The sequence below is a fragment of the Phyllobates terribilis genome, unplaced genomic scaffold, assembly GCF_046119375.1.
Source record: "Phyllobates terribilis strain yellow unplaced genomic scaffold, ASM4611937v1 Scaffold_4__5_contigs__length_816908805, whole genome shotgun sequence".
Taxonomy (NCBI): Eukaryota; Metazoa; Chordata; class Amphibia; order Anura; family Dendrobatidae; genus Phyllobates; species Phyllobates terribilis.
Window position 1 is genome coordinate 29,951,739 of NW_027362764.1, and position 14,591 is coordinate 29,966,329.

The 14,591-nt window shown below is 44.8% G+C and overlaps 1 protein-coding gene across 3 annotated transcripts in view; it reads left to right on the forward strand.

Moving 5' to 3' along the window:
• MINDY4 (MINDY lysine 48 deubiquitinase 4) overlaps positions 1 to 14,591 on the forward strand; it is a 205,654-nt gene that overhangs the window by 43,316 nt on the left and 147,747 nt on the right. For all 3 annotated transcript variants that reach the window (XM_073677206.1, XM_073677207.1, XM_073677208.1), the window contains exons 12-14: positions 4,641 to 4,706; positions 5,668 to 5,735; positions 13,935 to 13,998. In XM_073677206.1, coding sequence (XP_073533307.1) covers positions 4,641 to 4,706; positions 5,668 to 5,735; positions 13,935 to 13,998 — 198 coding nt within the window. The remainder of the gene's footprint in view (positions 1 to 4,640; positions 4,707 to 5,667; positions 5,736 to 13,934; positions 13,999 to 14,591) is intronic.

The window sequence follows — 14,591 nt, forward strand, 5'->3', positions numbered from 1 at the left end:
GTAACTCAGGATCAGTAATGTAATGTATGTACACAGTGACTGCACCAGCAGAATAGTGAGTGCAGCTCTGGGGTATAATACAGGAGGTAACTCAGGATCAGTAATGTAATGTATGGACACAGTGACTGCACCACCAGAATAGTGAGTGCAGCTCTGGAGTATAATACAGGATGTAACTCAGGATCAGTAATGTAATGTATGTGCACAGTGACTGCACCAGTAGAATAGTGAGTGCAGCTCTGGAGTATAATACAGGATGTAACTCGGGATCAGTAATGTAATGTATGTACACAGTGACTGCACCAGCAGAATAGTGAGTGCAGCTCTGGAGTATAATACAGGATGTAACTCAGGATCAGTAATGTAATGTATGTGCACAGTGACTGCACCAGTAGAATAGTGAGTGCAGCTCTGGAGTATAATACAGGATGTAACTCGGGATCAGTAATGTAATGTATGTACACAGTGACTGCACCAGCAGAATAGTGAGTGCAGCTCTGGGATATAATACAGGAGCTAACTCAGGATCAGTAATGTAATGTATGTACACAGTGACTGCACCAGCAGAATAGTGAGTGCAGCTCTGGAGTATAATACAGGATGTAACTCAGGATCAGTAATGTAATGTATGTACACAGTGACTGCACCAGCAGAATAGTGAGTGCAGCTCTGGGGTATAATACAGGAGCTAACTCAGGATCAGTAATGTAATGTATGTACACAGTGACTGCACCAGCAGAATAGTGAGTGCAGCTCTGGAGTATAATACAGGAGCTAACTCAGGATCAGTAATGTAATGTATGTACACAGTGACTGCACCAGCAGAACAGTGAGTGCAGCTCTGGAGTATAATACAGGATGTAACTCAGGATCAGTAATGTAATGTATGTGCACAGTGACTCCACCAGCAGAATAGTGAGTGCAGCTCTGGAGTATAATACAGGATGTAACTCAGGATCAGTAATGTAATGTATGTACACAGTGACTGCACCAGCAGAATAGTGAGTGCAGCTCTGGAGTATAATACAGGATGTAACTCAGGATCAGTAATGTAATGTATGTACACAGTGACTGCACCAGCAGGATAGTGAGTGTAGCTCTGGAGTATAATACAGGATGTAACTCAGGATCAGTAATGTAATGTATGTACACAGTGACTGCACCAGCAGAATAGTGAGTGCAGCTCTGGAGTATAATACAGGATGTAACTCAGGATCAGTAATGTAATGTATGTGCACAGTGACTCCACCAGCAGAATAGTGAGTGCAGCTCTGGAGTATAATACAGGATGTAACTCAGGATCAGTAATGTAATGTATGTACACAGTGACTGCACCAGCAGAATAGTGAGTGCAGCTCTGGGGTATAATACAGGAGGTAACTCAGAATCAGTAATGTAATGTATGGACATAGTGACTGCACCACCAGAATAGTGAGTGCAGCTCTGGAGTATAATACAGGATGTAACTCAGGATCAGTAATGTAATGTATGTACACAGTGACTGCACCAGCAGAATAGTGAGTGCGGCTCTGGGGTATAATACAGGATGTAACTCAGGATCAGTAATGTAATGTATGTACACAGTGACTGCACCAGCAGAATAGTGAGTGCAGCTCTGGAGTATAATACAGGAGGTAACTCAGGATCAGTAATGTATGTACACAGTGACTGCACCAGCAGAATAGTGAGTGCAGCTCTGGAGTATAATACAGGATGTAACGCAGGATCAGTAATGTAATTTACATAGTGACTGCACCAGCAGAATAGAGAGTGCAGCTCTAGAGTATAATACAGGAGGTAACTCAGTATCAGTAATGTAATGTATGTACACAGTGACTGCATCAGCAGAATAGTGAGTGCAGCTCTGGAGTATAATACAGGATGTAACTCAGGATCAGTAATGTAATGTATGTACACAGTGACTGCACCAGCAGAATAGTGAGTGCAGCTCTGGAGTATAATACAGGAGGTAACTCGGGATCAGTAATGTATGTACACAGTGACTGCACCAGCAGAATAGTGAGCGCAGCTCTGGAGTATAATACAGGATGTAACTCAGGATCAGTAATGTAATGTATGTACACAGTGACTGCACCAGCAGAATAGTGAGTGCAGCTCTGGAGGATAATACAGGATGTAACTCAGGATCAGTAATGTAATGTATGTACACAGTGAGTGCACCAGCAGAATAGTGAGTGCAGCTGTGGAGTATAATACAGGAGGTAACTAAGGATCAGTAATGTAATGTATGTACACAGTGACTGCACCAGCAGAATAGTGAGTGCAGCTCTGGAGTATAATACAGGATGTAACTCAGGATCAGTAATGTAATGTATGTACACAGTGACTGCACCAGCAGAATAGTGAGTGCAGCTCTAGAGTATAATACAGGAGGTAACTCGGGATCAGTAATGTATGTACACAGTGACTGCACCAGCAGAATAGTGAGCGCAGCTCTGGAGTATAATACAGGATGTAACTCAGGATCAGTAATGTAATGTATGTACACAGTGAGTGCACCAGCAGAATAGTGAGTGCAGCTCTGGAGGATAATACAGGATGTAACTCAGGATCAGTAATGTAATGTATGTACACAGTGACTGCACCAGCAGAATAGTGAGTGCAGCTCTGGAGGATAATACAGGATGTAACTCAGGATCAGTAATGTATGTACACAGTGACTGCACCAGCAGAATAGTGAGTGCAGCTCTGGAGTGCCCCTTTACAGGATGTAACTCAGGATCAGTAATGTAATGTATGTACACAGTGACTGCACCAGCAGAATAGTGAGTGCAGCTCTGGGGTATAATACAGGATGTAACTCAGGATCAGTAATGTAATGTATGTACACAGTGAGTGCACCAGCAGAATAGTGAGTGCAGCTGTGGAGTATAATACAGGAGGTAACTCAGGATCAGTATTGTATGTACACAGTGACTGCACCAGCAGAATAGTGAGTGCAGCTCTGGAGTGCCCCTTTACAGGATGTAACTCAGGATCAGTAATGTAATGTATGTACACAGTGACTGCACCAGCAGAATAGTGAGTGCAGCTCTGGGGTATAATACAGGATGTAACTCAGGATCAGTAATGTAATGTATGTACACAGTGACTGCACCAGCAGAATAGTGAGTGCAGCTCTGGAGTATAATACAGGAGGTAACTCAGGATCAGTAATGTAATGTATGTACACAGTGACTGCACCAGCAGAATAGTGAGTGCAGCTCTGGAGTATAATACAGGATGTAACTCAGGATCAGTAATGTAATGTATGTACACAGTGACTGCACCAGCAGAATAGTGAGTGCAGCTCTGGGGTATAATACAGGATGTAACTCAGGATCAGTAATGTAATGTATGTACACAGTGACTCCACCAGCAGAATAGTGAGTGCAGCTCTGGAGTATAATACAGGAGGTAACTCAGGATCAGTAATGTAATGTATGTACACAGTGACTGCACCAGCAGAATAGTGAGTGCAGCTCTGGAGTATAATACAGGAGGTAACTCAGGATCAGTAATGTAATGTATGTACACAATGACTGCACCAGCAGAATAGTGAGTGCAGCTCTGGAGTATAATACAGGATGTAACTCAGGATCAGTAATGTAATGTATGTACACAGTGACTGCACCAACAGAATAGTGAGTGCAGCTCTGGAGTATAATACAGGATGTAACTCCGGATCAGTAATGTAATGTATGTACACAGTGACTGCACCAGTAGAATAGTGAGTGCAGCTCTGGAGTATAATACAGGATGTAACTCAGGATCAGTAATGTAATGTATGTACACAGTGACTGCACCAGCAGAATAGTGAGTGCAGCTCTGGAGTATAAAACAGGATGTAACTCAGGATCAGTAATGTAATGTATGTACACAGTGACTGCACCAGCAGAATAGTGAATGCAGCTCTGGGGTATAATACAGGATGTAACTCAAGATCAGTAATGTAATGTATGTACACAGTGACTGCACCAGCAGAATGGTGAGTGCAGCTCTGGAGTATAATACAGGAGGTAACTCAGGATCAGTAATGTAATGTATGTACATAGTGACTGCACCAGCAGAATAGTGAGTGCAGCTCTGGAGTATAATACAGGATGTAACTCAGGATCAGTAATGTAATGTATGTACACAGTGACTGCACCAGCAGAATAGTGAGTGCAGCTCTGGGGTATAATACAGGATGTAACTCAGGATCAGTAATGTAATGTATGTACACAGTGACTCCACCAGCAGAATAGTGAGTGCAGCTCTGGGGTATAATACAGGATGTAACTCAGGATCAGTAATGTAATGTATGTACACAGTGACTGCACCAGCAGAATAGTGAGTGCAGCTCTGGGGTATAATACAGGAGGTAACTCAGGATCAGTAAAGTAATGTATATACACAGTGACTGCACCAGCAGAATAGTGAGTGCAGCTCTGGAGTATAATGTACTGTGACTCTCCGGTAATTAAATCCGTGCAGTACAGGGCTTTATATGCGATTGTTGATCTTGTTATCTGCTCTGAGTAGTTTGTTCCTCTCTCTTTTCCGTCGCTCCGTGTTCTCTCTTCCTCGCCTGTTGCACGTTACATGTTTTGTGCCGTCACGTGTGACCTGTATTAATGCATATTCTTATTTTCCTGCAGCTCATCCTGTACAACTTCAGAAATTACGAGGATCTTGTGACCTTCCTGCAGCAGGACATTAATCAGGTGAATTACTCCGCCGCGTTACATTGTGAACCTATTAGTGTCATCCGTAAATGGATGTTCCCTGGAGAGTTAATCAGAAATTACTCGGGGTCCGGGGTCACTGCGAAGGTGGAATAAATATGATAATATCCGGCTGGTGATCGCTCCGAGAAGGAAGGAACGGAGAATCTTCATGACATTAAGGCCTTTATGGTAATGGGCGCGTTTCACGTCTCCAGCCTGACTGCTGTGAATTGGTGACATAACCGGCCGCTGATGGACCTCCGTATCTACTGACCACGGGCGGTGGAAGGTCACAGGGAGACAAGCTTGGAAGAACTTTGCACACATTTTTCCTCAATGTAAAAAGTTTTGCAAATAATTAGGATAACACCTGGTTTTGTGTACACAGCTCCTGTGCGGATCTATGTGTCTCCAGGGTTAGAATATGGAGCCAAAAATCTAGAGTCATCCTGCAGCCATGAGTCAAAGGAAATTCATGTAATATTAAGTTATCACCTATTTTAAGGAATCCATGATAAATACAAGATAAGTGGGGGTCCGACCGCTAAGACCCCCACCGATCCCTTTACTGGGCCTCTATCTGGATAAGACGGAAGCTGAGGATGCTGACTACTACTCCATCATTCTCTATGGGACTGCACTCTGCTCGACTACCCCTTTATATTAACGGGGGGCACAAGTCCTCTGTTCTACCACCGATCGAGTAGTTATCACACTTATCAAGGAGGGGGGATAGTTCCAGCTACCTTAATACCCATTTAATATCACATCGCAGTGATTTTGCGAGGTTCATCACAGTAACTAATATGTATGCAGATATCGGTGGTGAAGAAGGATCAGACATGTTGTATTTCTGCATGCCCGATCCTTACTTTCCTCAGGAGGAGATAAGCTGCGTCTGAAGGTGTCTACAGCTGCTTATTAAACACTTTTTCTGATCTTACCTTACATTTTCCAGTTTGAGCACGGCCCCTTCGGATGCATCTTGCTGACTGTCTCCGTCATCTTCTCCAGAACAGTGGAACAGTGAGTATATATAATGTATACTGTTTATGTGTAATATGAGCTCTGTGGTCTGCTGTCTCCATAGACAGTGAGTGGTGCACGTTCAGAAGGCGCCCGTTCTCCAGACCCTCACCCACCGGCAGGGGATCGCCTATCCGGTGAACGGATGATTACTGGGAAGGTTCCTCTTCTTGCAGCTGTTGCTTTGTGTCTCTTGTAGCTTTTTTTTTTATTTTTCTGTGGATGGAGCTGTGTGAGGGCTCGTATATTGTAAGATCTAGGTTTTTTTACACCGTTTTGGGGTGCGTAGGGCATTTTGATCTCTTTTTTATTATTATTATTATTATTATTATTATTTTTTATTTATTTATTTTTATTATTTTTTATGTAGGATGTCCAGTGATTCAAAAATGGCAATTTTAGTGTTTAAATTTTTTTTAGAGCTCCACATTTATATTTTAATTTAATTCTGTATTTTTAACTCTGGAAAAGTGCTGATTGACATTCTTATTCTTTTTCTTAAAATTTTTAAAATATATTTTTCAAAAATGTATTTATTTTTATTTTTTTTTTGCATTTTTATCCTTCATTTTTCCTCCTGCATAGTTAGGGGACTTGGACCTCCAATCTTTCCATTGCTTATAATTCAATACTTCAGTGTCTCCTATGAAGCCCAGACTTTGAGTACCATGGTGGTGTACAAAGAGTACCAATATGTCGGCTACTGCCCATCGGCACCCTGTGATTACGGTGCGAGGCCAGGAGGGGCATTTAAAGTGAATGCCCCCCTTTCTTAACCTCTTAAATGCTGCTGTCAAAATTGACTTTGGCATCGAAGCGGTTGAAGGAGTTTTGCACTTTTTTTTTTTTTGCTGTTAGCAACGCCGGCAGCAATTGGGAGTAAACGGAGACTGACACTTCCGTGTTTAGTGGCCGCTCTTGGCTTATGCAGGTTGGCTCCATTCATTTGTAGAGTGGCCACTAAACGTTGTACAGGACTCTGGCCTTCCTCTTCATCACACTCCGTCTTCTCCGAGCTCTGACAATGCTGCTGCCGGCTGATCGGTCCGAGCTGCCATGTGTCGGACCCCCAACTATCTGATATTGATCACCTATCCTAGTGGTAGGTCATCGATATCAGCCTCATGGAAAACCCCTTTAAAGTATTGCGATTGGCTCCAATCTCAGCAGTCACCCCTGGTGCCGGCTGTACGGATCCGGCTCAGTTCCTGGATCTGCAGGGAGTTACAGCGTGACCTCTTTTGTCAGACCGCCCTACATGTCCCTGCACAGCGGGTGACCGGCGTGACACAGAAACGGACCCTACTGATCGTAATGTGACAGGTAAGGTAGAATACCCCTTTAGCTGCAGAGCCGCCCCGACTCCCTGGTGCCTTTGGCCACGGCGGTGCTTGCAATCATACAAGGCAGAGGATGCTGTGATCCCATCTGCGAGTGTTTGGCCCCTGGAGGTCCAAGTATCCGGGGAGTCTCTGCTACGACCATTGTGCACCGGGACCAGTTTACATTACTGACATACTTCTGGCAGAACATGAAAAGTCAGGGAAGGACATTTGGATTTTGCCCGGGTTTATCATTTTTCCACCTGTCAGGGAGGTCTCGCCTGTTTATTGTATCTCCTGCCAGCTCCTAATCAGCAGTATTAACTTTTACAATCTCATTGAAAGCCTGTGGGCGATGAGAAGTAGCTGCTATCAGTCATCACTCCGCCCAACTGGGAAGAAGCTGTAACACTCGCTGCCGGAGTTACACTGACCATCGACTGCCAGATAGGTCTGTCAGGGACCCTTGTCCCCAGACCCCCATAGAAGTCACTGACTCTCCCCTTGAAGGGAATAGGAACTGAGCTGCAGTCCCCGAGAACGTGCCCTACACCGTGCAAAGACCAGGCCTGTCCCTGCTCCGTGCACCACTTACACCCAGCCCGATGATCAGTGCGGGGCTGACAGATGCTGGACCCCACTCATCTAATATTAACACCTTGTTTGTCTTCACTAAAGCAGAATATTGTGACCCAGTAACATAAAGCTGTCAATGCACCGCAATTGGTTGGTATATGAGCACAACTTTCTATTAAACATTCTATAAAACTGCAGAGCTGCACTCACTATTCTGCTGGTGCAGTCACTGTATACATACATTACATTACTGATCCTGAGTTACATCCTGTATTATACTCCAGAGCTGCGCTCACTATTCTGATGGTGCAGTCACTGTATACATACTTTACATTACTGATCCTGAGTTACCTCCTGTATTATACTCCAGAGCTGCACTCACTATTCTGCTGGTGCAGTCACTGTATACATACATTACATTACTGATCCTGAGTTACATCCTGTATTATACTCCAGAGCTGCACTCACTATTCTGCTGGTGCAGTCACTGTATACATACATTACATTACTGATCCTGAGTTACATCCTGTATTATACTCCAGAGCTGCACTCACTATTCTGATGGTGCAGTCACTGTATACATACTTTACATTACTGATCCTGAGTTACATCCTGTATTATACTCCAGAGCTGCACTCACTATTCTGCTTGTGGAGTCACTGTGTACATACATTATATTACTGATCCTGAGTTACCTCCTGTATTATACTCCAGAGCTGCACTCACTATTCTGCTGGTGCAGTCACTGTGTACATACATTACATTACTGATCCTGAGTTACCTCCTGTATTATACTCCAGAGCTGCACTCACTATTCTGCTGGTGCAGTCACTGTGTACATACATTACATTACTGATCCTGAGTTACATCCTGTATTATACTCCAGAGCTGCACTCACTATTCTGCTGGTGCAGTCACTGTGTACATACATTACATTACTGATCCTGAGTTACATCCTGTATTATACCCCAGAGCTGCACTCACTATTCTGCTGGTGCAGTCACTGTGTACATACATTACATTACTGGTCCTGAGTTACATCCTGTATTATACCCCAGAGCTGTACTCACTATTCTGCTGGTGCAGTCACTGTGTACATACATTACATTACTGATCCTGAGTTACATCCTGTATTATACTCCAGAGCTGCACTCACTATTCTGCTGGTGCAGTCACTGTGTATATACATTACATTACTGATCCTGAGTTACATCCTGTATTATACTCCAGAGCTGCACTCACTATTCTGCTGGTGCAGTCACTGTGTATATACATTACATTACTGATCCTGAGTTACATCCTGTATTATACTCCAGAGCTGCACTCACTATTCTGATGGTGCAGTCACTGTATACATACTTTACATTACTGATCCTGAGTTACATCCTGTATTATACTCCAGAGCTGCACTCACTATTCTGCTTGTGGAGTCACTGTGTACATACATTATATTACTGATCCTGAGTTACCTCCTGTATTATACTCCAGAGCTGCACTCACTATTCTGCTGGTGCAGTCACTGTGTACATACATTATATTACTGATCCTGAGTTACCTCCTGTATTATACTCCAGAGCTGCACTCACTATTCTGCTGGTGCAGTCACTGTGTACATACTTTACATTACTGATCCTGAGTTACATCCTGTATTATACTCCAGAGCTGCACTCACTATTCTGCTGGTGCAGTCACTTTGTACATACATTACATTACTGATCCTGAGTTACATCCTGTATTATACTCCAGAGCTGCACTCACTATCCTGCTGGTGCAGTCACTGTGTACATACATTACATTACTGATCCTGAGTTACATCCTGTATTATACTCCAGAGCTGCACTCACTATTCTGATGGTGCAGTCACTGTATACATACTTTACATTACTGATCCTGAGTTACATCCTGTATTATACTCCAGAGCTGCACTCACTATTCTGCTGGTGCAGTCACTGTGTACATACATTACATTACTGATCCTGAGTTACACCCTGTATTATACTCCAGAGCTGCACTCACTATTCTGATGGTGCAGTCACTGTATACATACTTTACATTACTGATCCTGAGTTACATCCTGTATTATACTCCAGAGCTGCACTCACTATTCTGCTTGTGGAGTCACTGTGTACATACATTATATTACTGATCCTGAGTTACCTCCTGTATTATACTCCAGAGCTGCACTCACTATTCTGCTGGTGCAGTCACTGTGTACATGCATTACATTACTGATCCTGAGTTACCTCCTGTATTATACTCCAGAGCTGCACTCACTATTCTGATGGTGCAGTCACTGTATACATACTTTACATTACTGATCCTGAGTTACATCCTGTATTATACTCCAGAGCTGCACTCACTATTCTGATGGTGCAGTCACTGTGTACATACATTACATTACTGATCCTGAGTTACATCCTGTATTATACTCCAGAGCTGCACTCACTATTCTGATGGTGCAGTCACTGTATACATACTTTACATTACTGATCCTGAGTTACATCCTGTATTATACTCCAGAGCTGCACTCACTATTCTGCTTGTGGAGTCACTGTGTACATACATTACATTACTGATCCTGAGTTACCTCCTGTATTATACTCCAGAGCTGCACTCACTATTCTGCTGGTGCAGTCACTGTGTACATACATTATATTACTGATCCTGAGTTACCTCCTGTATTATACTCCAGAGCTGCACTCACTATTCTGCTGGTGCAGTCACTGTGTACATACATTACATTACTGATCCTGAGTTACCTCCTGTATTATATTCCAGAGCTGCACTCACTATTCTGCTGGTGCAGTCACTGTGTACATACATTACATTACTGATCCTGAGTTACCTCCTGTATTATACTCCAGAGCTGCACTCACTATTCTGCTGGTGCAGTCACTGTGTACATGCATTACATTACTGATCCTGAGTTACATCCTGTATTATACTCCAGAGCTGCACTCACTATTCTGCTGGTGCAGTCACTGTGTACATACATTACATTACTGATCCTGAGTTACATCCTGTATTATACTCCAGAGCTGCACTCACTATTCTGCTGGTGCAGTCACTGTGTACATACATTACATTACTGGTCCTGAGTTACATCCTGTATTATACCCCAGAGCTGTACTCACTATTCTGCTGGTGCAGTCACTGTGTACATACATTACATTACTGATCCTGAGTTACCTCCTGTATTATACTCCAGAGCTGCACTCACTATTCTGCTGGTGCAGTCACTGTGTACATACATTACATTACTGGTCCTGAGTTACATCCTGTATTATACCCCAGAGCTGTACTCACTATTCTGCTGGTGCAGTCACTGTGTACATACATTACATTACTGATCCTGAGTTACATCCTGTATTATACTCCAGAGCTGCACTCACTATTCTGCTGGTGGAGTCACTGTGTACATACATTACATTACTGATCCTGAGTTACATCCTGTATTATACTCCAGAGCTGCACTCACTATTCTGCTGGTGCAGTCACTGTGTATATACATTACATTACTGATCCTGAGTTACCTCCTGTATTATACTCCAGAGCTGCACTCACTATTCTGCTGGTGCAGTCACTGTGTACATACATTACATTACTGATCCTGAGTTACACCCTGTATTATACTCCAGAGCTGCACTCACTGTTCTGCTGGTGCAGTCACTGTGTACATACATTACATTACTGATCCTGAGTTACATCCTGTATTATACTCCAGAGCTGCACTCACTATTCTGCTGGTGCAGTCACTGTGTACATACATTACATTACTGATCCTGAGTTACACCCTGTATTATACTCCAGAGCTGCACTCACTATTCTGCTGGCGGAGTCACTGTGTATATACATTACATTACTGATCCTGAGTTACCTCCTGTATTATACTCCAGAGCTGCACTCACTATTCTGCTGGTGCAGTCACTGTGTACATACATTACATTACTGATCCTGAGTTACATCCTGTATTATACTCCAGAGCTGCACTCACTATTCTGCTGGTGCAGTCACTGTGTACATACATTACATTACTGATCCTGAGTTACACCCTGTATTATACTCCAGAGCTGCACTCACTATTCTGCTGGTGCAGTCACTGTGTACATACATTACATTACTGATCCTGAGTTACACCCTGTATTATACTCCAGAGCTGCACTCACTGTTCTGCTGGTGCAGTCACTGTGTACATACATTACATTACTGATCCTGAGTTACATCCTGTATTATACTCCAGAGCTGCACTCACTATTCTGCCCCCTCAACATGATTAGTTTTGGGCAATCAGCTTTTATTATAATTGCAGCTGTTTAACCCTTTGCACCCTGCAGTAAATTGTTCCCCCCAGGGTTGGATTCATTGATGACTTCTGCCCGTTACCCGTGACCTGATCTGAACCATCCACAGGGTATGAGATGTCCGCAGCTGCCCTTTTTGATTCGCACCAGAACCCATTATTATTTTTGTTATATAAACACTCGAGCCTGTCCTTCTCACTGCTGAGGGTTTGTTACAGTTTTATCCTACCAAGAAATCATTTGAGTTTTGACAGCTGCACAAATCTTTTTCCTTTGGTTACATTGTATCAGTCTGGAGCACAGGCCAATCATTGCACAGAGGGCTGGATACAATGGTAGCAAACCTGCAGCTGTGTGCAATTAGAGGCTGAAGACACAGAGAGCAAAGTGGAAACAAAAAGTTGCAGAACTTTTCATCATAGACTGATGTCTCACCCCCATTGCACAGCAGAGGGCGGCAGTACTAGTGAGGGGTGAGCGGATGAGTTGGGGGCACATTTCTCTTGGAGTTGATCTTGTTTGGGGGGTTGTGGGGGTCTCGGGCGCTGCTGTTGTTGTGTCTGTGTGAACTCTCCTGATTGCTGCTTCCTCTATGGGCCGATGATCTGATGCGCAGATGCCGACGCTCCGTTCCCACGTTGTTTACGGCTGAACATGTCATTAGCACATCCTCCTTTTGTCACAAGCGGTGATCTGTCGGGCAGATATTCATCTGTGTGACAGCTCTGATTAATCTCCCTGCGCAGGCAGTGCTGGACTATTCGGGGGGTGCGCTGCCATTAATGAGGACAGCGGGGTCACTGTGACCTCAGAGGGGCGAAATCAACACAAGCGGCTGCATAGTGCTATATAGGAGAGCTGTGCGACAACCTGCGTGATCTCAGCTCTGCTGTGCGACAATGTGCACTATCTCAGCTCTGCTGTGCGACAACCTGCGCGATCTCAGCTCTGCTGTGCGACAACCTGCGCGATCTCAGCTCTGCTGTGCGACAACCTGCGCGATCTCAGCTCTGCTGTGCGACAACCTGCGCGATCTCAGCTCTGCTGTGCGACAACCTGCGCGATCTCAGCTCTGCTGTGCCACAACCTGCGCGATCTCAGCTCTGCTGTGCCACAACCTGCGTGATCTCAGCTCTGCTGTGCCACATCCTGCACGATCTCAGCTCTGCTGTGCCACAACCTGCGTGATTTCAGCTTTGCTGTGCCACAACCTGCGCGATCTCAGCTCTGCTGTGCCACAACCTGCGCGATCTCAGCTCTGCTGTGCCACAACCTGCGCAATCTCAGCTCTGCTGTTCGACCACCTGCACGATCTAAGCCCTGCTGTGCCACAACCTGCACGATCTCAGCCCTGCTGTGCCACAACCTGCGCGATCTCAGCTCTGCTGTGCCACAACCTGCGCGATCTCAGCTCTGCTGTGCCACAACCTGCACGATCTCAGCTCTGCTGTGCCACAACCTGCACGATCTCAGCCCTGCTGTGCCACAACCTGCACGATCTCAGCCCTGCTGTTCGACAACCTGCACGATCTCAGCCCTGCTGTGCCACAACCTGCGCAATCTCAGCTCTGCTGTGCCACAACCTGCGCAATCTCAGCTCTGCTGTTCGACAACCTGCACGATCTCAGCCCTGCTGTGCCACAACCTGCGTGATCTCAGCTTTGCTGTTCGACAACCTGCACGATCTCAGCTCTGCTCCTCAACAGGTTGTCAGGCAGATACTGACCTCATGGATCCTGCAGCATCTCGCGGATCTTCTGCCTGTGCTCTGCAGCACGTCACTCATTTCCCACATTTGCTCTGCAGCACGTCTCTGATTTCCCACATTTGCTCTGCAGCACGTCTCTGATTTCCCACATTTGCTCTGCAGCACGTCACTGATTTCCCACATTTGCTCTGCAGCACGTCTCTGATTTCCCACATTTGCTCTGCAGCACGTCTCTGATTTCCCACATTTGGTCTGCAGCACGTCACTGATTTCTCTTTATATTTCTTTACAGGATTCATAAGGATTTTGATGTCCCCACAACCTGCTTAATTGGTGCCCATGCCTACTGTACCCAGGTAACCTGCTGAGATCTGCGCGTCTCTTGGTATCAGGCATTGGAGGAAATGAGGTGCAGCAGCAGCTGCAGTAGATGCCGGATCTCCATATCCACAATCTGTTAGAGATGGGTGACACATTGCAAGTAAAGTATCCAGAGCCACAGTGGAGCCTCGCCGCCTCTCACCCACCCGGCCGTATCGCTGCCGCGGCTGTATACTGCAGCCCGTGTATATACACTGCTCACAAAACTAAAGGGAACCCTGAAATAACCCATCCTAGATCTGAATGAATGAAATCTCACTGAATACTTTGTTCTGTAGAAAGCTGAATGTGCTGACAACAAAATCACACAAAAATCATCAATGGAAATCACATTTATTAACCAATGGAGGCCTGGATTTGGAGTCACCATCAAAATTAAAGTGGAAAAACACACTACAGGCTGATCCAACTTTGATGTAATGTCCTTAAAACAAGTCACAATGAGGCTGAGTATTGTGTGTGGCCTCCACGTGCCTGTATGACCTCCCTACAACGCCTGGGCATGCTCCTGATGAGGCTGAGTATTGTGTGTGGCCTCCACGTGCCTGTATGACCTCCCTACAACGCC